Raw genomic sequence first — 20,536 nt, 5'->3', positions numbered from 1 at the left:
TCGCAGTTTAAGCCGATACTGGGAATAATAAGATATCGGGTTCGTCTACGAGCGTCCGATACTGAACCGATACTGGTTTTGACTCCACGTCTTAAAAACCTTTATCATTAAGTCTGAGTGAATGTGGATCAGGAAAGCTAGCAGCTGAGTTAGCTTCAACCTTTGCAAATGCATTATTGATCGCCGCGCAAAATGTCGTGGCTAGCATCAGTATGCTAAAGCTAGTGGTAGCGTGCTAATGCTAATTTACACTAATCAAGGCTGAGACAGAAACTAAGATAGAAACTCATAGAAATTCATAAACCACCAAATAAAATAAAATCGGCCACGGCTGAAGCCAAGTGTCTGAGGTATTAATGTAGAGCCTGTCGGATACTCAGATACTCAGGTACTCAGATACTCAGGTACTCAGATACTCAGGTACTCAGTTACTCAGGTACTGAGGTACTCGGTTACTCAGTTACTCAGTTACTCAGTTACTCATGATACAGATAATTAATCTGTATCATGACAATAAAATATGACTATTGTAGGGCTGCTCGATTATTGAAAAAATAATAATCACGATTATTTTTGTCATAATTGAAATCACGATTATTCAAACGATTATTTGTTGCCTTTAAAAAAAGTCTTTATTTTATTTATATATTTATTAATAAAAAAAACTGATGCTGAATATTTTCTGTTTTCTGGACAGTCATAAAAGTACAAATGATTTCATGTTTGCCTCGATTAAAGAGAGGTCTCTGTTTCACACCTGCGCAAGCAAACTGAGCAGCGCGGCCTGATGACATCATCACACAGCGCAGTTTGTTTTTATGTCAGACAAAATGTGATCCCAGCACCGTGAAATAATGCAAGTCTGCTTTGCCAGAAGAGAAAGAAAAAAAAGAAATAAATCTAAAAAAAAAATAATAATAATAATAATAGTAATAATCGAAATCGTAATCGAATTTCGATTAATTGCACAGCCCTACTTCATTGATCTTAAAATGGAGAAGAGTCAGTTCAGAGAAAGACACTTAAGAAAGTGTCTTGGTATCGGTTAATATCGGATATCGGCCGATACTCAAACCCCAGTATCGGTATCGAGCAAAAGAGCTGGATCGGTGCATCTCTAGCATTCAGACGCTAAAAAAACAGCCTTAAATCTGACTTTCTGCTGTTGCCGTAGAAACTAAATCCCTGACGTCGTCGTCGTGGCGTTAATCGTAAACTTTTATTTCATCTTTTTAAAAACATCGTGGTTTTTCCAGGACTGAACCCGAGCGCCGCCCGTAGTGTCATCGTCGTATTGTAGCTTTTTTTGACAGTTTTCGCTGATATTTTAATAAATCTATTTACAGCCGACACTTTATACACGAGCAGATACAACAGCGCCCCCTAGTGTTCGCGCCCGAGAACGGCCGGGCTTTAGTTTTCGTTTGGAAACCGCGGCCGGTCCCGACGCCAAAACTCGCACAGAAAATTACATTAAAAAAAAACAGGAAAAGTCTCTGTAAAAAATAAAAATACAACATTTACATAAAAACAAACGGCGGGACAAACGGCGGCGGCGTGTTAGCGGCGCGGTGGTGCGGTGGTGGCGTAGTGGTTAGTGTTTCGGTTATTTCATCCAAAAAGTGACGCTTTCAAACATTATTTTCTACAATAACTTAAACCAAAACTTCTTTTACATTTATCTACATGATTTACATACGAGCTCCTAAAACATGTACAACAGGACCAGGACCTGTCCGTCACAATGAAGGTCTGTCACTTTTACAGGTACTTCATTATACTGCTGTGAAGTAAAAGCACTGTGGTAAAAGTACTCTAAGAAGTACTGGGGTAATGGAGTACAGTCAAGGCCGTGGGAACCCAGGGTGCTGAGGGCGCTGCAGCACCCCCTGGTGGAGAGTTTGTGAAATGCAGGCAATATTAACCCCTTAACTCCCAAACCTGAACCGAGCACTTTTTCTCCAGCTTTACCCCAATCCAAAAGCTTCTGGGAAAATAGCAACAAAACTGAGACGAAAACAAGGATGAAAATGTGAAATTTATTTTAAAAAAAAGACAAAAATGGACAAAAAAATGAGAAAAATGTGACGAAAAATTGAGAAAAATTTTACAAAAAATGGACAAAAAATGGAGGAACAATTGATGAAAAATAGAGAAAAATTTTACAAAAAATGGACAAAAATTTTACAAAAAATTGAGGAAAAATGGACGAAAAAGTGACAAAAAACCTTTTTGTCACTTTTTCGTCCATTTTTTTCTCAATTTTTTGATTATTGACAAAAAATGGAGAAAAAAATGGCCGAAAAAGTGACAAAAAAGTGAGAAAAATTTGACGAAAAAGTGACAAAAAATGAACAAAAATTGGACAAAACAGTGAGAAAAAATTGATGAAAAATTGAGAAAAAAAATGACGAAAAAGTGATACGAATTTGACCCAAAAATGCGAATAATTTGACGAAAAAGTGACAAAAAAGTCACGAAAAATTGACAAAAATGAGGCGACTGCCAACAAAAAAAAAATCTGACGTGAGGAAAATGATTTACAATTTAGTTTTGTGGGTCTTTCAAATGAGGCGTTACACTGGCCTACAGGATTTGGGTAAAGCTGAACTGGAGAAAATGATCTTCAGGCGGGAGTTAAGAGGTTAATAAATAGGATTTATGCACAGGAAAAGTATTTTGGGGGTAACGAAAACATCTTCCCACGGCTCTGAGTGCTGTGGCCAGGGCTGAACACCGGTAATGGACATAATACTTAGACTCCAGGGCATAAGCGACCCAGGCGGCCGCACAAGCCCCGCCCCCTGTGAGCTAAACACGGGGAGATGTTCTTGTTTCTCCTCCAGATCGAGGCTCGGTGGAGGAGGAGCTTCATGGACCTCCTCGTCCTCAGCGTGAAGAGTGGGCGGGGCTTGTTTGTTTGAATGGAGACCGCTCGCTCCTGATTCGCCGGAGGATCCTCTGCTCCCAATGACCAATCAGAGGCTCCTCGTCTTCAGAAACGAAGAGCCTCAGGGCCGAGACCGAACAGGTGAAGGCCTCGTCTCATTGGGCGGCAGAGGATCCTCCCTTTGGTTCCGTGACCTTCAGGATCTGATGGTTTCTCTGTCTGTCCTGATGCCTCAGACCTGAAGCTCAGCTGGGCCTAAAGCCGGGATCTCCAACCAGGAGCTCGACTTCCTACATCTCCACACGCTTCATAACTCACAGTTCAGATGCTTTTGTGTCAGTTCTGAGCAGAGCCGTGGGAAGATGTTTTAGTTAGGGGGCGCTGAGGGACAAAATGTACCCCCAAAATACTTTTCCTGTGCATAAATCCTTTTTATTAACCTCTTAACTCCCGCCTGAACCGAGAGCATTTTCTCCAGTTCAGCTTTACCCAAATCCTGTAGGCCAGTGTAACACCTCATTTGAAAGACCTACAAAACTAAATGGATCTTTTTCCTCACGTCAGATTTTATTTCATCATTTTTTTGTTTTGTCAAATTTTCGTGACTTTTTTGTCACTTTTTAGTCAATTTTTTGTCATTTTTTGTAATTTTTTTCTCAATTTTTCGTCAAATTTTTCTCACTTTTTTGTAACTTTTGCGTCTATTTAAAAAAAAGTCAAATTTTTCTCAATTTTTCGTGAAATTTTTGTCACTTTTTTGTCAAAATTTTCTCATTTTTTCGTCAAATTTTTCTCACTTTTTTGTAACTTTTTCGTCCATTTTTTCTCAATTTTTTGTAAATTTTTTCTCACTTTTTTGTCAAATTTTTGTCATTTTTTTGTACATTTTTTGTCACTTTTTCGTCAATGTTTTCTCACTTTTTTCACATCTTCCTCCTTGTTTACGTCTCAGTTTTGTCGCTATTTTCACACCTTTTTTCCAGAAGCTTTTGGATTGGAGTAAAGCCAAACTGGAGAAAATGTGCTCGGTTCAGGTGGGAGTTAAGGGGTTGATATTGCCTGCAGTTCACAAACTCTCCACCAGGGGGTGCTGCAGCGCCCTCAGGACCCTGGGTTCCCACGGCCTTGGTTCTGAACGTTCTGAACACGATCTGTGGTGAAGCATAAGGACTAAACTTCTAATCCTCCAGGGTGAAGTCCACCTCAGTGTTCTCTGGACTCTCGGTCGGTCTCGTCCTGGACCTTCAGGTCAGGAGGAGTCCACATGTTCTACCTACAGACGGGTTTAGAGTTCCTCATTTCTGTTTCTGAGATAAAGTCCCTGTGATTCGAGTGGAAAAGAGAGAATGGTGAAAACCGTCCGTTTGTCCCACAGTTTAAAGCGTTTGATGAAGTTCAGAGTCGGAGCTTCAGGAGCGGCTTCACTCCTGTAAGTGCAAACTCTAAAGAAGAAACGGGTTTAGTGTTTCCCGTTTCAGCGCCGGCTCCTGAACGCCCCGCGCTCCCTCTGAGGGTGAGGAGCCGATGACGTCACAGCGGCTCCAGAGTGTTCCAGATGTTTCTACAGGTGAGGAATTCAGGGACTAAAATATCACGTTTTGGAGGAGGCGGGACCAGGAGGCGGGACTAAGAGGGCGGGACAAGGAGGGCGGGACCAGGAGGGCGGGACAAGGAGGGCGGGACCAGGAGGGCGGGACTAAGAGGGTGGGACTAAGAAGGCGGGACTAAGAGGGCGGGACTAATAGGGCGGGACTAAGAGGGCGGGACTAAGAGGGCGGGACTAAGAGGGCGGGACTAAGAGGGTGAAACCAGGAGGGTGAAACCAGGAGGGCGGGACCAGGAGAATGAAACCAGGAGGGCGGGATTAAGAGGGCGGGACTAAGAGGGTGAAACCAGGAGGGCGCGACTAAGAGGGTGGAACCAGGAGGGCGGGACTAAGAGGGTGGGACCAGGAGGGTGGGACCAGGAGGGCGGGACCAGGAGGGCGGGACTAAGAGGGTGGGACCAGGAGGGCGGGACCAGGAGGGCGGGACTAAGAGGGTGGGACCAGGAGGGCGGGACCAGGAGGGCGGGACTAAGAGGGCGGGACAAGTTAAAGATGGCGGCTGATGCACAGTTTTGTCTGTATTAACTCATATGAAAAACAAACTCCCTAAAAGGGGCTGGAGCGACTAAAGTGCAGATGTTGTTAAAGTCTAGCCTCTGTACAAAGGAAATGCCCATATTTGGACGAGCGTGTTTCCTGCCACACGTGACGTCATCGGCCCCTAAAGATTAAAGTCGTCGTCTTTCTGAAAAAAACACAAGCGTTTAAAGTAATAAAACAATAAAAGTGTCCGTGAAGTCTCCGTGAGGTCACATGGGGGTCGTCGTCGTCGTCGTGGAGACGGAGTGACGGGGCGGGGCCAGCTGCAGCAGCGCGCTGACCGTCCCGGCCACCAGGGGGAGCCCCTTCTCCTCCAGGATGTGCAGCGGCAAACACAGCTGGCTCTGAAGAAGAGACGCAAACGTGAACAGTTCAGCTTTACCCAAATACAAAAGCTTCCGCATTTGAAAGCTAAGACCTACAGAAACCCAAGCGTCTCCCTCGTCACGATCGGCAAGTTTTCATCCTTTTCTGACACATCATGGCGGCTTAAACGGTTACTTTATCCACAAAAGAGCAAAGCAAACGTGACAAAATGTGACTAAAAAGACGAGGAAGAAGCTGCGATGAGTTTTGTAGGTCTTAGCTTTCAAATGAGGCGTCACTCTGTCTGCAAACTCCAGTCCAGAAGCTTTTTACGTTTTTAAATTGGTGTAAAACTGGACACAATATTTAGCCTTTAAGGATCATAAACATTTAAACCAAACGGAGGAAAGTGCAGGCGTCAGAATAAAAGCACAAAGAGCCAAAGAGGTTTTATTTTGAAAAGACTTCAGAGGAAAAAGCTTCATTCAACAAAGTACAAAAATAAAAATGTGAACTTTTCAGATACAAAACTAACGTTGGCTACAGCTCAGCGGAGGCAATTTGAGTGCCGTAATAAAGAGGCTAAAGATTCAAATTAAACTCATCAATGAATGAAATAACTTGAGGATGCACAGAAAGGGAGTGAAAGACGAATGACTGCTTCATCCTCGAGTTCTGCAGAGTCTGAACTCCTTTAGAGCTGTGTTAAAACCAAAATGTCACAGGAGCTGAAATAATAAACACTGGCAGTGAATCTGAAACATCTGAAACATCTCTGAAGGAAACACTCGGGAGAGTCTGGAGTCCTGGACTGCGTCCGAAACGAGCAGGTTGGTCAGAGCTCGTACGCCAAACCGGATGTGCGTCAGCGTCCGCCATGACAAGAAGCTTCCGAATTGGTCTGTCAGTTAGGAAGGAGTTAGGAAAAGGAGCCTCGATGCTAACTACTATCATAGCCACTGTAGCATAGGGACCTCTGCTGCCAACTATCATAGCCACTTTAGCATAGGGACCTCTGGTGCTAACTATCATAGCCACTTTAGCATAGGGACCTCTGATGCTAACTATCATAGCCACTTTAGCATAGTGACCTCTGATGCTAACTATCATAGCCACTTTAGCATAGGTACCTCTGGTGCTAACTATCATAGCCACTTTAGCATAGGGACCTCTGATGCTAACTATCATAGCCACTTTAGCATAGTGACCTCTGATGCTAACTATCATAGCCACTTTAGCATAGGGACCTCTGGTGCTAACTATCATAGCCACTTTAGCATAGGGACCTCTGGTGCTAACTATCATAGCCACTTTAGCATAGGGACCTCTGATGCTAACTATCATAGCCACTTTAGCATAGGGACCTCTGATGCTAACTATCATAGCCACTGTAGCATAGGGACCTCTGATGCTAACTATCATAGCCGCTTTAGCATAGGGACCTCTGATGCTAACTATCATAGCCGCTTTAGCATAGGGACCTCTGATGCTAACTATCATAGCCGCTTTAGCATAGGGACCTCTGATGCTAACTATCATAGCCACTTTAGCATAGGGACCTCTGGTGCTAACTATCATAGCCACTTTAGCATAGGGACCTCTGGTGCTAACTATCATAGCCACTGTAGCATAGGGACCTCTGCTGCTAACTATCATAGCCACTGTAGCATAGGGACCTCTGATGCTAACTATCATAGCCACTTTAGCATAGTGACCTCTGATGCTAACTATCATAGCCACTTTAGCATAGTGACCTCTGATGCTAACTATCATAGCCACTTTAGCATAGGGACCTCTGGTGCTAACTATCATAGCCACTTTAGCATAGGGACCTCTGATGCTAACTATCATAGCCACTTTAACATAGGGACCTCTGATGCTAACTATCATAGCCACTTTAGCATAGGGACCTCTGATGCTAACTATCATAGCCGCTTTAGCATAGGGACCTCTGGTGCTAACTATCATAGCCACTTTAGCATAGGGACCTCTGGTGCTAACTATCATAGCCACTTTAGCATAGGGACCTCTGGTGCTAACTATCATAGCCACTTTAGCATAGGGACCTCTGGTGCTAACTATCATAGCCACTTTAGCATAGGGACCTCTGGTGCTAACTATCATAGCCACTTTAGCATAGGGACCTCTGATGCTAACTATCATAGCCACTTTAGCATAGGGACCTCTGATGCTAACTATCATAGCCACTTTAGCATAGGGACCTCTGGTGCTAACTATCATAGCCACTTTAGCATAGGGACCTCTGGTGCCACATGGATCATTTGCTGCTGTCGCTTTAAGAAACAGCTGTTGAAATAAATAACACTAAAGGGAAATGTTTGGATCATTTGGATTTTTTTTTCTCCTTAAATGTCTTTGTTTTGACACTATGTTGTTGGACACTGTACACTAGGGGGCGACATGCACTTTTGTTTGGCCTGCACAGCTGTTGGTGATGTCACTTCCCTTTCCCCTGTTTAAGGACAGATTGTTCAAAATGCAGCTGAAGCTCTAGTTCCCAAACTGCACAGATCTAACAGTCATGAAAGGTTGAGGAGGTAGTCGCTGGTGTTAGAGCTTAGAGGATCTGATGTTTCAGACGCAGCTCCTGGACTTTGGGGCTGTTGAAGAGTCCGGACCCTGGTCGTGCGAGTCCCAGACCGGCATCAGAGAGAGTTCAGGTTCAACCGATATCGGGGAAAAATAAAGCTGTAGATCCAGGTTTCGATGCTGTAGGTCCAGAGCAGGATCTGTTGGTCCAGGGCAGGATCTGTTGGTCCAGAGCAGGATCTGTTGGTCCAGAGGAGGATCTGTTGGTCCAGAGCAGGATCTGTTGGTCCAGAGCAGGATCTGTTGGTCCAGAGCAGGATCTGTTGGTCCAGAGCAGGATCTGTTGGTCCAGAGGAGGATCTGTTGGTCCAGGGCAGGATCTGTTGGTCCAGGGCAGGATCTGTTGGTCCAGAGCAGGATCTGTTGGGATCTCCGTCAGAGCAGGATCTGTTGGGATCTCCGTCAGAGCAGGATCTGTTGGGATCTCCGTCAGAGCAGGATCTGTAGGTCCAGAGCAGGATCTGTTGGGATCTCCGTCAGAGCAGGATCTGTTGGGATCTCCGTCAGAGCAGGATCTGTTGGGATCTCCGTCAGAGCAGGATCTGTTGGGATCTCCGTCAGAGCAGGATCTGTTGGTCCAGAGCAGGATCTGTTGGGATCTCCGTCAGAGCAGGATCTGTTGGTCCAGAGGAGGATCTGTTGGTCCAGAGCAGGATCTGTTGGGATCTCCGTCAGAGCAGGATCTGTTGGGATCTCCGTCAGAGCAGGATCTGTTGGGATCTCCGTCAGAGCTGGGCGTAGACGGCCCAGAGCAGCGCCAGGATCCACACGTAAAGCGTCGCGAACCCGGCCAGTCCTGCGAGCGGCGGCGGCGGCAGAGGGGGCGGGGCCAGTCTCACGGCGTCGCTCGACTTCAGGGATTCAAATTAAAATGATCCAAAAAAACATGAGGCGAAAACACGAGGGGGAAAAGGTTTCGGAGCAAATCAAATCAAAGCCAAAAGAGGAGGTAAAACCGGGGAAATGAGGGATGAGAACGGAAAGTGGAGAGAGAGAGCAGACGGTTAGAAGGTTCAGAGAGAGCCGGATGCCCCGCAGAGTGACCCGGGTGTTTCCGCGGTGACCCGTGTGTTTCCGTGGTTACCTGTGGGACCCCGATGCGCCGACACGCCTCCAGGAAGTTCTCCACGTTCCGGCGACACTTGGCCATGGTCAGTTTGGGCTGAGGACACAGAGACGCAGGGTCATCACCTTTCACCTTTAGATTTGGGTAAAGCCAGACTGGAGGGTTCACAGAGGCTCCTCATTGGTCACGTTCACTCGCACGCGGCGTCTCCAAACACTGGAGACACGAGAGCTGCCGGTGACATCACTGAGGGGCGGAGCTTTGTCAGGATTATTAACACAGTGTGCAACAGCGCCACCTAGTGTTTACATCAGCAGCCTCTCAGTAATGTTAGTAACAGTGGTACTCACCACCGCGGGGGCGCGTGTATACAGTAGTAGTAGTAGTAGCAGCAGTAGTAACAGTAACAGTAGTAGTAGTAGCAGTAGTAACAGTAGTAGTAGTAGTAGCAGTAACAGTAGTAGTAGTAACAGTAGCAGTAGTAGCAGTAGTAGTAACAGTAACAGCAGTAGTAGTAGTAGTAGTAGTAGCAACAGTAGTAGTAGTAGTAGCAGTAGTAGCAGTATTAGTAACAGTAACAGCAGTAGTAGTAGTAGTAGTAGTAGTAGTAGTAACAGTAGTAGTAGTAGTAGCAGTAGTAGCAGTATTAGTAACAGTAACAGCAGTAGTAGTAGTAACAGTAGCAGTAGCAGTAGTAACAGTAACAGTAGCAGTAGCAGTAGTAACAGTAACAGTAGCAGTAGCAGTAGCAGTAACAGTAACAGTAACAGTAGCAGTAGTCGTCGTAGTAGTAGTAGTAGTAACAGTAGTAGTAGTAGTAGCAGTAGTAGCAGTATTAGTAACAGTAACAGCAGTAGTAGTAGTAACAGTAGCAGTAGCAGTAGTAACAGTAGTAGTAGTAGTAGCAGTAGCAGTAGCAGTAACAGTAGTAGCAGTAGTCGTCGTAGTAGTAGTAGTAGCAGTAGTAGTAGTAGTAGTAGTAGCAGTAACAGTAGTAGCAGTCGTCGTCGTCGTAGTAGTAGTAGTAGCAGTAGTACTCACCACGGCGGGCGAGGGCGCGTGTATACAGTAGTAGTAGTAGTAGTAGTAGTAGTAGTAGTAGTAGTAGTAGTAGTAGTAGTACTCACCACAGCGGGTGAGGGCACGTGTATACTGGGCACAGATCGCGGTCGCACGTGATTGGCCAGATGGCACAGCACCACCCCGTCAGTGAGAGCCGCGCCCAGGTCTGTGGGCAGCGCCACCTTCAGGCGAGCCTCGATGTTCTGGACACAGAGGAGGCAGACCATTAGTTTACTGGAAATGGATCAAATTCGGTACAAAAATAGTTATCGGCGTCACGATCCAAAAAGTCAATGGGACCCACACGGTATACTGCACGCTGTTGCCATGGGAATGACAGCCCACCAATCGGAGCAGTTACAGAGGCGCTAAAGGAGGCGCTAAAGAGTTTTTTGTCAAACGTGGACACAGATGAAGTAAAGCTGTGGTTAAAGCCTGACCTTGCGGAGCTGCTCCACCAGCTGAGCGTCCTCCCCCTGTAACACCGGGGCCGACTCCTCCTGCGGCGGCGGTGGAGAGGCGGGGTCTGCACAAACATCACAGGACGGTTAGAGGAGGAGGAGGAGGAGTAGTAGTAATAGTAGTAATAGTAGTAGTAGTAGCAGTAATAGTAGTAATAGTAGTAGTAATAGTAGTAATAGTAGTAATAGTAGTAATAGTAGTAATAGTTGTAATAGTAGTAGTAGTAGTAGTGGCAGTAGTAGTAGCAGTAGTAGTTGTAATAGTAGTAGTAGTAGCAGTAGTAGTAGCAGTAGTAGTCGTAGCAATAGTAATAGTTGTAATAGTCGTAGTCGCAGTCGTCGTTATAGTAGTAGTCGTAGTAGTAGTAATAGTTGTAATAGTAGTAGTAGTAGTAGTCGTAGTTGTAGTCGTAGCAGTAGCAGCAGCAGTAGTAGTAGTAGTAGTAGTAATAGTTGTAGCAGTAGTAGTAGCAGTCGTAGTAGTAGTAGTAGTAGCAGTCGTAGTAGTAGTAGCAGTCGTAGTAGTAGTAGCAGCAGTAGTAGTAGTAGTAGTAGTAGCAGTAGTAGCAGTAGTAGTAGTAGTAGTAGTAGCAGTAGCAGTAGCAGTAGCAGTCGTAGTAGTAGTAGCAGTCGTAGTAGTAGTAGCAGTCGTAGTAGTAGTAGCAGCAGTAGTAGTAGTAGTAGCAGTCGTAGTAGTAGTAGCAGTAGTAGTAGCAGTAACAGTAGTAGTAGTATCAGTAGTAGTAGTAGCAGTAGCAGTAGTAGCAGTAGCAGTAGCAGTAGTAGTAGCAGTCGTAGTAGTAGTAGCAGTCGTAGTAGTAGTAGCAGTCGTAGTAGTAGTAGCAGCAGTAGTAGTAGTAGCAGCAGTAGTAGTAGTAGCAGTCGTAGTAGTAGTAGCAGTAGTAGTAGTAGTAGCAGTCGTAGTAGTAGTAGCAGCAGTAGTAGTAGTAGCAGCAGTAGTAGTAGTAGCAGTCGTAGTAGTAGTAGCAGTAGTAGCAGCAGTAGTAGTAGTAGTAGTAGCAGTAGTAGCAGTAGCAGTAGCAGTAGTAGTAGTAGTAGCAGTCGTAGTAGTAGTAGCAGTCGTAGTAGTAGTAGCAGTCGTAGTAGTAGTAGTAGTAGTAGTAGTAGTAGTAGTAGTAGTAGTAGTAGTAGTAGTAGTAGTAGTAGTAGTAGTAGTAGTAGTAGTAGTAGTAGTCGTAGTAGTAGTAGTAGTAGCAGTCGTAGTAGTAGTAGCAGTAGTAGTAGCAGTAACAGTAGTAGTAGTAGCAGTAGTAGTAGTAGCAGTCGTAGTAGTAGCAGTCGTAGTAGTAGTAGCAGTCGCAGTAGCAGTAGCAGTAGCAGCAGTAGCAGTAGCAGTAGTAGTAGCAGTAGTAGCAGTAGCAGCAGTAGTAGTAGTAGTAATAGTTGTAATAGTAGTAGCAGTAGCAGTAGCAGTAGTAGTAGCAGTAGTAGCAGTAGCAGCAGTAGCAGTAGCAGTAGCAGTAGTAGTAGTAGTAGTAGCAGTCGTAGTAGTAGTAGCAGTAGCAGTAGCAGTAGTAGTAGCAGCAGTAGTAGCGGTAGTAGCAGTAGTAGTAGTAATAGTAGTAGCAGTAGAAGTAGTAATAGCAGAAGTAGCAGTCGTAGTAGCAGTCGCAGTAGCAGTAGTAATAGCAGTAGTAGTAGTTTTAATAGCAGTACTGACCCCTCCTGCTGTCGTCTTTGTGCCCGAGGCGGTGCAGGAAGCTCTCAGGTCGGGGGGCGGAGCCTCTGGGATACGCCGCGCTCTGGGACGCTGCAGGAAACGCCTCACACTTACTCTTTCACAATAAAACACTTTCACAATAAAATCTTTGGTCTGTTAGTCGTACCTGTGGGGGACAGAGCCGTTCGGTCTTCGCCCTGGAGGAAAAACTCAGACTTTAGGGACAGAATCTGCTCAGATTTAACCTCTTAACTCCCGCCTGAACCCAGAGGAGCTTTTTACTCACGTTAGCAGATTTTATTCTATCATTTTTTTGTTGGGTATTCAACTTATTTTTGTCATTTTTTTTTATTTTTTTGTCATTTTTTCTCACATTTCCCCCCCCATTTTTTTCATAAATTTTTTTCTGATTTTTTTGGTCAAATTTTAATCACATTTTTGTATTTTTTTTGTCACATTTTTGTCATTTTTTAGTCAATTTTTTATCACATTTTTGACGTTTTTTGGTCACATTTTATCACATTTTTGTCGTTTTTCCTTCATTTTTTTTCATTAAATTTTTAATTTTTTATGTCACATTTTGTCACATTTTTGTCGTTTTTTGACACATTTTGGTCACATTTTTTCGTTAAATTATTGATTTTTTGGGGGGGTCAAATTTTAATCACTGTTGGGTATTCAACTCATTTTTGTCACTTTGACTTTTTTTTTCTCACATTTTTTTCTTTTTCTTCTTTTTTTTCATTAAATTTTAGAATTTTTTTTGTCAAATTTTTGTCATTTTTTCTTTATTTTTTTGTTGGGTATTCAACTCATTTTTGTAGCTTTTTTTTGTGATTTTTTCTCACATTTTTTTCTTTTTCTTCTTTTTTTTCGTATTTTTTTTTTTGTCGTTTTTTTGTCACATTTTTTTCTTTTTTGTCAATTTCTTGTGACATTTTTGTGACATTTTCGTCACTTTTTTGTCAACGTTTTCTCACTTTTTTGTCACATTTCCATCATTGTTTTCGTCTCAGTTTTGTTGCTATTTTCTCACCTTTATTCCAGAAGCTTTTGGATTGGGGTAAAGCCAAACTGGAGAAAACGTGCTTGGTTCAGGTGGGAGTTAAGGGGTTAAAGCGGTGACGTGAGGGGGCGGAGCTTACAGAGCCACAGGACGAAGAGGAGGAAGAGGAGAATAAACGGACTCAAAAAGGAAGCAGCGTAAACCCATCGGAGGAACGAGGGAGAGTTTATATTCAGCAGGAAAGTATTTCAGCCAGAACTCCAGATGAACGAGACTTATTCCACTGTTTTTGACATTTTGATGAACTCATATGAGAGACATTCAGCACAATAAGCGAGTCAGAACATGAACTGGAAAACCACAGGAAACACTGTGCAGATGCAAGTGTTAAACCAAAGACAGAGAAGGAGAGAGTTATCAGAGACTGGGCTCATGCAGTTACTGAGTCTGGGAAATATTCACCTCAAAAAGGTCAGATTTATGCAACAACTTCAGCACAAGCTTTACATTTTAATACGGCTTCATTCTGGAGTTTTACAGACGATTACAAGGAATTTAAGATTATAATTTTATGGATCTGGGATTCATTATTGCACCCAGGCCTTGTGTTTCTGAGGGACAAACTTTACCCACATATAGCGGCAGATCATTAACAGTGATCCTTCAAACCAACGTCAACAGGGAAGATAAAAATAACCTAAAATATCAATTAAAGGAGGGGGTATTCTGCTTTTGTCAGTCCCACAGCACCAGTCTATATCACACTACAATGATGACAAACCTTCTGTTGGTCTGTAAACGCAGTAAATTAGAATAACTGCCTTGTATAAAATGTCTCTCTCAAAATGGCTGTAGTGAATGTCTTGAAATAGGCCTCTGTCTTTTTAAGAACCTCTGAGCCTTTAGACACGCCCCCTCCACACGCTGTCTGTGGCATCAGTGGGGAGGGGGTTCTGCTGAGGAGCAGTGGTTGGTTACTCGGCTGGTGACGAAAGCTCGGAGGCGTCTCCAGGAGGTGGGGGCGTTCCTAGGAGGACTCAGGCAAACCTATCCCTAAAATGGCCGCCATCAGAGTTTTTACAGATTACTCAGAAATACGTGAATGTGCCAAGGCAACACTTCAGCCATGTTTTTAATGAGGGAGTGACAGAATAACATGATGGAAAGTCCATTTTGCAGAATACCCCCCCTTTAATATAATAATTACTACAAAATAAAGCAGAAGGGAACTCATACGTGAGCACAATATCTTAATATGTAACATTTAGATCCATTCAAAAGACATTCAAAAATAAATAAAAGTGATTTGGCGGAAAATCATTTTACGACGAGTCGCAGCAGAGAAACAGGACTAAATATTAAATTAGAAACTTTCCCTTTAATTGAGATCACTGACATAAATATGAGGAAAAGGCTGGACCTGGTGAGAGTCTGATGGAGCCACTGAAGGTCAGATGTTGTTAAAGAGTGGAATGAAAACGGCCCTAAAGTTCCGTCCTGTGTCTGCACATGTGCCCTGTGTATGTTCCTCACGACACAGGAAATGACCATATTTGGATCACAGCCTTTCCTGCTACACGTGGATACCAAACATGAAGAATAAACATAACTGAGATGTTTTTGGTCCCGTTTGTTGTTGCATAAACCTGACGTGTTCAGTCCTGAGTTCAGTTCTTACCATGAACAGAGCCGAGTCGTCTGTGTGAGTGCAGCGCCGCGAGGGGAAGCTCTACGGCACAACCACACACGGGACAGGTGAGACGGGCGGGACGAAGGGGAACAGGTAAACAAGGACAGGTGAGACGGGCGGGAACAGGTAAACAAGGACAGGTGAGAGGGGAGGGAACAGGTAAACAAGGACAGGTGAGAGGGGCGGGACGGGAGGGAACAGGTAAACAAGGACAGGTGAGACGGGCGGGGCGGGGGGGGAACAGGTAAACAAGGGCGGGACGGGGGGGAACAGGTAAACAAGGACAGGTGAGAGGGGCGGGACGGGAGGGAACAGGTAAACAAGGACAGGTGAGACGGGCGGGGCGGGGGGGGAACAGGTAAACAAGGGCGGGACGGGGGGGAACAGGTAAACAAGGACAGGTGAGAGGGGAGGGAACAGGTAAACAAGGGCGGGACGGGAGGGAACAGGTAAACAAGGACAGGTGAGAGGGGAGGGAACAGGTAAACAAGGGCGGGACGGGAGGGAACAGGTAAACAAGCAAGGCCGTGGGAACCCAGGGTGCTGAGGGCGCTGCAGCAAGCCTGGTGGATAGTTTGTGAACTGCAGGCAATATTAACCCCTTAACTCCCACCTGAACCGAGCACATTTTCTCCAGCTTTACCCCAATTCAAAAGCTTCTGGAGAAAAGGTGTGAAAATAGCGACGAAACTGAGACGAAAACGAGGATGAAAATGTGAAAAAAGTGAGAAAACATTGACGAAAAAGTGACAAAAAATTTACAAAACACGACAAACATTTTGACGAAAAATTTGACGAAAAATTGAGAAAAAATGGACGAAAAAGTGACAAAAAAGTGACAAAAAAGTGACAAAAAATGGACAAAAAAGTGACAAAAAATGGACAAAAAAGTGACAAAAAATTTACAAAAAAGTGACACAAAATTCACGAAAAATTGAGGGAAAAATTGACGAAAAAGTGACAAAAAATTTACAAAAAACGATAAAAATTTTGACGAAAAATTGAGAAAAATTGAGAAAAAAAGTGACAAAAAAGTGAGAAAAATTTGACAAAAAAGTGACAAAAAAGTGACAAAAAATTTACAAAAAATTAACAAAAAACAGAAACATTTGACGAAAAATTGAGAAAAAAATGGACGAAAAAGTGACAAAAAAGTGAGAAAAATTTGACGAAAAAGTGACAAAAAATTGAGAAAAAATTGACGAAAATGAGACGACTGGCCAACAAAACAAGTGATTAAAAAAAAATTGGATGTGAGTAAAAAGATCCATTTAGTTTTGTAGGTCTTTCAAATGAGGCGCTACACTGGCCTACAGGATTTGGGTGAAGCTAAATAGGATTTGCACAGAAAAAGTATTTTGGGGGTACATTTTGTCCCTCAGCGCCCCCTAACTAAAACATCTTCCCACGGCTCTGTAAACAAGGACAGGTGAGACGGGACGGGGAGTACACAGGTAAACAAGGACAGGTGACATGGTCGGGACGGGGTAAACAAACACTGAGAAGACCTGGATAACGGCGCAGGACTCACCTCGCTCTCCGGACTGGACTTAGGCGGACTCTGAGCCGCTTTGAGCTGAAAACAAACACACAAAGTCAGGACTAAGACCAGAGGGAGTCGGGTTTACTGTAGCTGAACCCAGTCCGAGCTGCACCTTCGTGTACGTGGTGTTGTGCGTTCTGTTTCGGTGCCGCTCTTCGTCGTATTTCTGCGCCGCGAGCTGAGCCTCTCTCCTCATCCTCTCCACTCCCCCCCCTCCTCCCCCTCCTCCGCCACCAGGACCAGGACCAGGACCGGACCTCTGCGAACAGAACAAACATCAGGATCCTCATCAGGGTAACGGTGCACAAGCAGGAGCTACAGATACATGGAATAAATGATCTACACGGATCCTCGGTCAGAGAGAATGATCATAAAGAAATGGAGGAACAGTACCTGCGTGTGAGAGGCAGGGGGCGGCGTGACTCCGTCCACAACGCTCCTGCAGAGACAGAGTAAAGAAAAAACTGTGGGATAATCCTGTATTTGACCTGAAACAACCGAGTCACTTCCTGTAATCCTGTCCCTGAACCAACAGCATCATAACTTGGATCTAAAGAGAGATTATTTTTCGGTTCCTGCTTTCTTCAATATATTTTTCTGATACTGGTGGAAGCTAAACTTTTGTTCCGACCCCAGACTGGTATGATTTAAAGAGGGATTATTCTGCTTTTTTCAGTCACAAAGCACCAGTCTATATCACTCTACAATGATGACAAACCTTCTGTTGGTCTGTAAATGCAGTAAATTAGAATAACTGCCTTGTATAAAATGTCTCTCTCAAAATGGCTGTAGTGAATGCCTTGAAATAGGCCTCTGTCTCTTTAACCCCTTAACTCCCGCCTGAACCGAGAGGATCTCACGTCATCAGATTTTTTTTTGGTCAATTTTTTTAATCATTTTTTATCACATTTTTGTCATTTTTTTTTGGTCAAATTTTTATCATATTTTTGTATTTTTTTTGGGAACATTTTGTCACATTTTTTGTCTTTTTTGTCAATTTTTTGTCAATTTTTTGTCACTTTTTTGTCATTTTTTTGTCATTTTTTTGTATTTTTTTTGCAACATTTTGTCACAATTTTGCCACTTTTTCATACATTTTTCATCACTTTTTGGTCACATTTTTGTCTTTTTTTTGCAAATTTTTATCATATTTTTGTCTTTTTTTTGGAACATTTTGTCAATTTTTTGTCAATTTTTTGTCACTTTTTTGTCATTTTTTTGTATTTTTTTTGCAACATTTTGTCACAATTCGGTCATTTTTTCATAATTTTTTTAATAAATTTTTTGTCATTTTTTGTCACATTTTTTGAATTTTTTTGCAAATTTTTATCATTTTTTGTCATTTTGTTGTCACAATTTTGCCACTTTTTCATAAATTTTTAATCACTTTTTGGTCACAATTTTGTCATTTTTTCGTCAATTTTTTGTCAATTTCTTGTGACATTTTTGCCACTTTTTCATCCATTTTTTGTCACATTCCAATCATTGTTTTCGTCTCAGTTTTGTTGCTATTTTCACACCTTTTTTCCAGAAGCTTTTGGATTGGGGTAAAGCCAAACTGGAGAAAATGTGCTCGGTTCAGGTGGGAGTTAAGGGGTTAAGAACCTCTGAGCCTTTAGACACGCCCCCTCCACACGCTGTCTGTGGCATCAGTGGGGAGGGGGTTCTGCTGAGGAGCAGTGGTTGGTTACTCGGCTGGTTACTCGGCTCGGAGGCGTCTCCAGGAGGTGGGGGCGTTCCTAGGAGGACTCCATTTTGCATAATACCCCCCCCTTTAACGGTAACGGCAGAGACTGAGACAGAGTCTTACCTTTGCAGCCGGCGCTCGTCTGTGCGACCCGGACTCTTCCCAGGAGACACCTGAAACACACACGAGGAGCAGCTGTTATACATGTTTTATCCGTTGCAGTAGTATTCGCAGTATCAGCAGTATTGGCAGTATCAGCAGTATTGGCAGTATCAGCAGTATTCGTACCTCTCGTGTGATGCGCTTCTCGATGTAGGCCATGAACTGTGAGCTCAGGCTGTGTGAGCTCTGAGGTCGCCTCTCCTCCTCTTCCTCCGTCGCACAGCTGTCGATGAAGTCGATCTGCTCCGTCTCCGCATCTGCCAAACGACACCGCGGAACACTGAACACGTCTGTGGCGTGTGCTGTGACCAGGAAGAACACGTGAGAGCGCCTCCTGCTGGTGGAGACTGTACTAACGGGTAGGGCTGCTCGATTATTGAAAAAATAATAATCACGATTATTGTTGTCATAATTGAAATCATGATTATTCAAACGATTATTTGTTGCCTTTAACCCCTTAACTCCCGCCTGAACCGAGCACATTTTCTCCAGTTTGGCTTTACCCCAATCCAAAAGCTTCTGGAAAAAAGGTGTGAAAATAGCAACAAAACTGAGACGAAAACAATGATTAAAATGTGACAAAAAAGTGAGAAAACATTGGTGAAAAAGTGGCAAAAATGACACAAAAATGTCACAAGAAATTGACAAAAAAATGACAAAAATGTGGAAAAAAATGACAAAAATGTGATAAAAATTTGATAAAAAATTGACGAAAAAAATGACAAAATGTTACAAAAATGTCACAAGAAATTGATGAGAAATTTATGAAAAAATGACAAAAATGTGACAAAAAATGTGACAAAAAATGTGACAAAAAATGTGACAAAAATGTGACAAAAAATGTGATAAAAATGTGACAAAAAATTCATGAAAAAATGACAAAAAATGTGACAAAAATGTGATACAAATTTGACAAAAAAGTGAGAAAACATTGGCAAAAAAGTGACGAAAAATGGATGAAACAGTGGCAAAAATGTCCAAAAAAAAAAAAAAAATGTCACAAAAAAATTGACAAAAATGTGAAAAAATGTGACAAAAAAAAAGACAAAAATTTGATAAAAAATGGACGAAAAATGACAAAAAAGTTACAAAAATGAGTTGAACACCAAAAAAATGATGGAAAAAAAAAATCTGATGACGTGAGGAAAAAGATCCTCTCGCTTCAGGCGGGAGTTAAGAGGTTAAAAAAAAGTCTTTATTTTATTTATATATTTATTAATTTAAAAAAACGATGCTGAATATTTTCTGAACAGTCATAAAAGTACAAATGATTTCAAGTTTGCCTCCATTAAAGACAGGTCTCTGTTTCACACCTGCCCCCTGCTGGCCGGCCCTCACACCTGCGCAAGCAAACTGAGCAGCGCGGCCTGATGACATCATCACACAGCGCCGTTTGTTTTTATGTCAGGCAAAAGCACGAGGCACGAGAAATGTGAAGGGAAAATAATCTCAGCGACGTGAAATAATGAGAGTCTGCTTTGTCAGAAAAAATAAAATAAATAAAATTGAAAAAAAAATGTAAAAAAATCTTGATTATGCAAATTTCGCTGAATTGCACAGCCGTACTCACGGGCGTTGCCGTTGTGCAGCGCTGCTCCTCTGTGTCTGTGATCTCTGCTCAGCTCCGCCACCTTCAGCGACAGGTCCTCCTCCGACGGCTGCAGAACAACACGCCTCGTCAGAACCACACGCCTGCTCAGACCTGCTGTACCTTCATGATGAACGGTTTCTAACAGGGTTCCTCTGGTCCGGCTGAGCGGAGAGAGACTGACCTCGTTCCCGGACCAGCGCTTGTCTCCACTGTCCACGCTGTTGAAGCCGGAGTCCAGCGCCCCGTAACCACGGCCGGGATACAGCTCGTCAGCACTGCGGACCAGAAACACGTCACATACATGACCAGAAACACGTCACAATCACATACATGACCAGAAACACGTCACATACATGAAAAGTATCGTTTAAGGCGAGACACTGCAGGTGAAGAGGGAAAAAATGTATATTTACAGATATCAATTTGAAACTGTTGCTGTCGATCACTGGCATAAATGTGAGGAAATACATGGCAAGTTTTCTGTCATTTTATCTTTTCATATAAGAACAAGGTGTTTTATGCCTTAAAATGCCCCAAATTTCCCATCTTTTCGGCGACGAGATCTGAATAATGGATAGAGCTCAAATTTATGGTTTCATTTTATTGATAAATGAGTTGCCAAGACTTTCTCTGAG

The 20,536-nt window shown here is 43.3% G+C and overlaps 1 protein-coding gene across 1 annotated transcript in view; it reads right to left on the bottom strand.

The window, feature by feature from the left end:
- Positions 1–5,160: 5,160 nt before the first annotated feature.
- The window catches only part of lrch3 (leucine-rich repeats and calponin homology (CH) domain containing 3), a 23,792-nt gene continuing 8,416 nt past the window's right edge, over positions 5,161–20,536 (bottom strand). Inside the window, exons 7-20 of the mRNA XM_079583341.1 lie at positions 20,083–20,176; positions 19,881–19,968; positions 18,437–18,567; positions 18,272–18,321; positions 16,855–16,900; positions 16,574–16,720; positions 16,450–16,494; positions 14,907–14,957; positions 12,389–12,419; positions 12,223–12,312; positions 10,521–10,606; positions 10,146–10,283; positions 9,037–9,114; positions 5,161–5,380 (exon numbers count right to left, since the gene is read on the bottom strand). Of these exons, the coding sequence (XP_079439467.1) occupies positions 5,246–5,380; positions 9,037–9,114; positions 10,146–10,283; positions 10,521–10,606; positions 12,223–12,312; positions 12,389–12,419; positions 14,907–14,957; positions 16,450–16,494; positions 16,574–16,720; positions 16,855–16,900; positions 18,272–18,321; positions 18,437–18,567; positions 19,881–19,968; positions 20,083–20,176 (1,210 nt within the window). The 3' untranslated portion in view covers positions 5,161–5,245. The remainder of the gene's footprint in view (positions 5,381–9,036; positions 9,115–10,145; positions 10,284–10,520; positions 10,607–12,222; positions 12,313–12,388; positions 12,420–14,906; positions 14,958–16,449; positions 16,495–16,573; positions 16,721–16,854; positions 16,901–18,271; positions 18,322–18,436; positions 18,568–19,880; positions 19,969–20,082; positions 20,177–20,536) is intronic.

The sequence above is a fragment of the Gobius niger genome (assembly GCF_951799975.1).
Source record: "Gobius niger genome assembly, contig: SCAFFOLD_104, whole genome shotgun sequence".
NCBI classification, from domain to species: Eukaryota; Metazoa; Chordata; class Actinopteri; order Gobiiformes; family Gobiidae; genus Gobius; species Gobius niger.
Note: the sequence above shows the minus strand (reverse complement) of the source record. Positions and strands in the feature narration are given on the sequence as shown.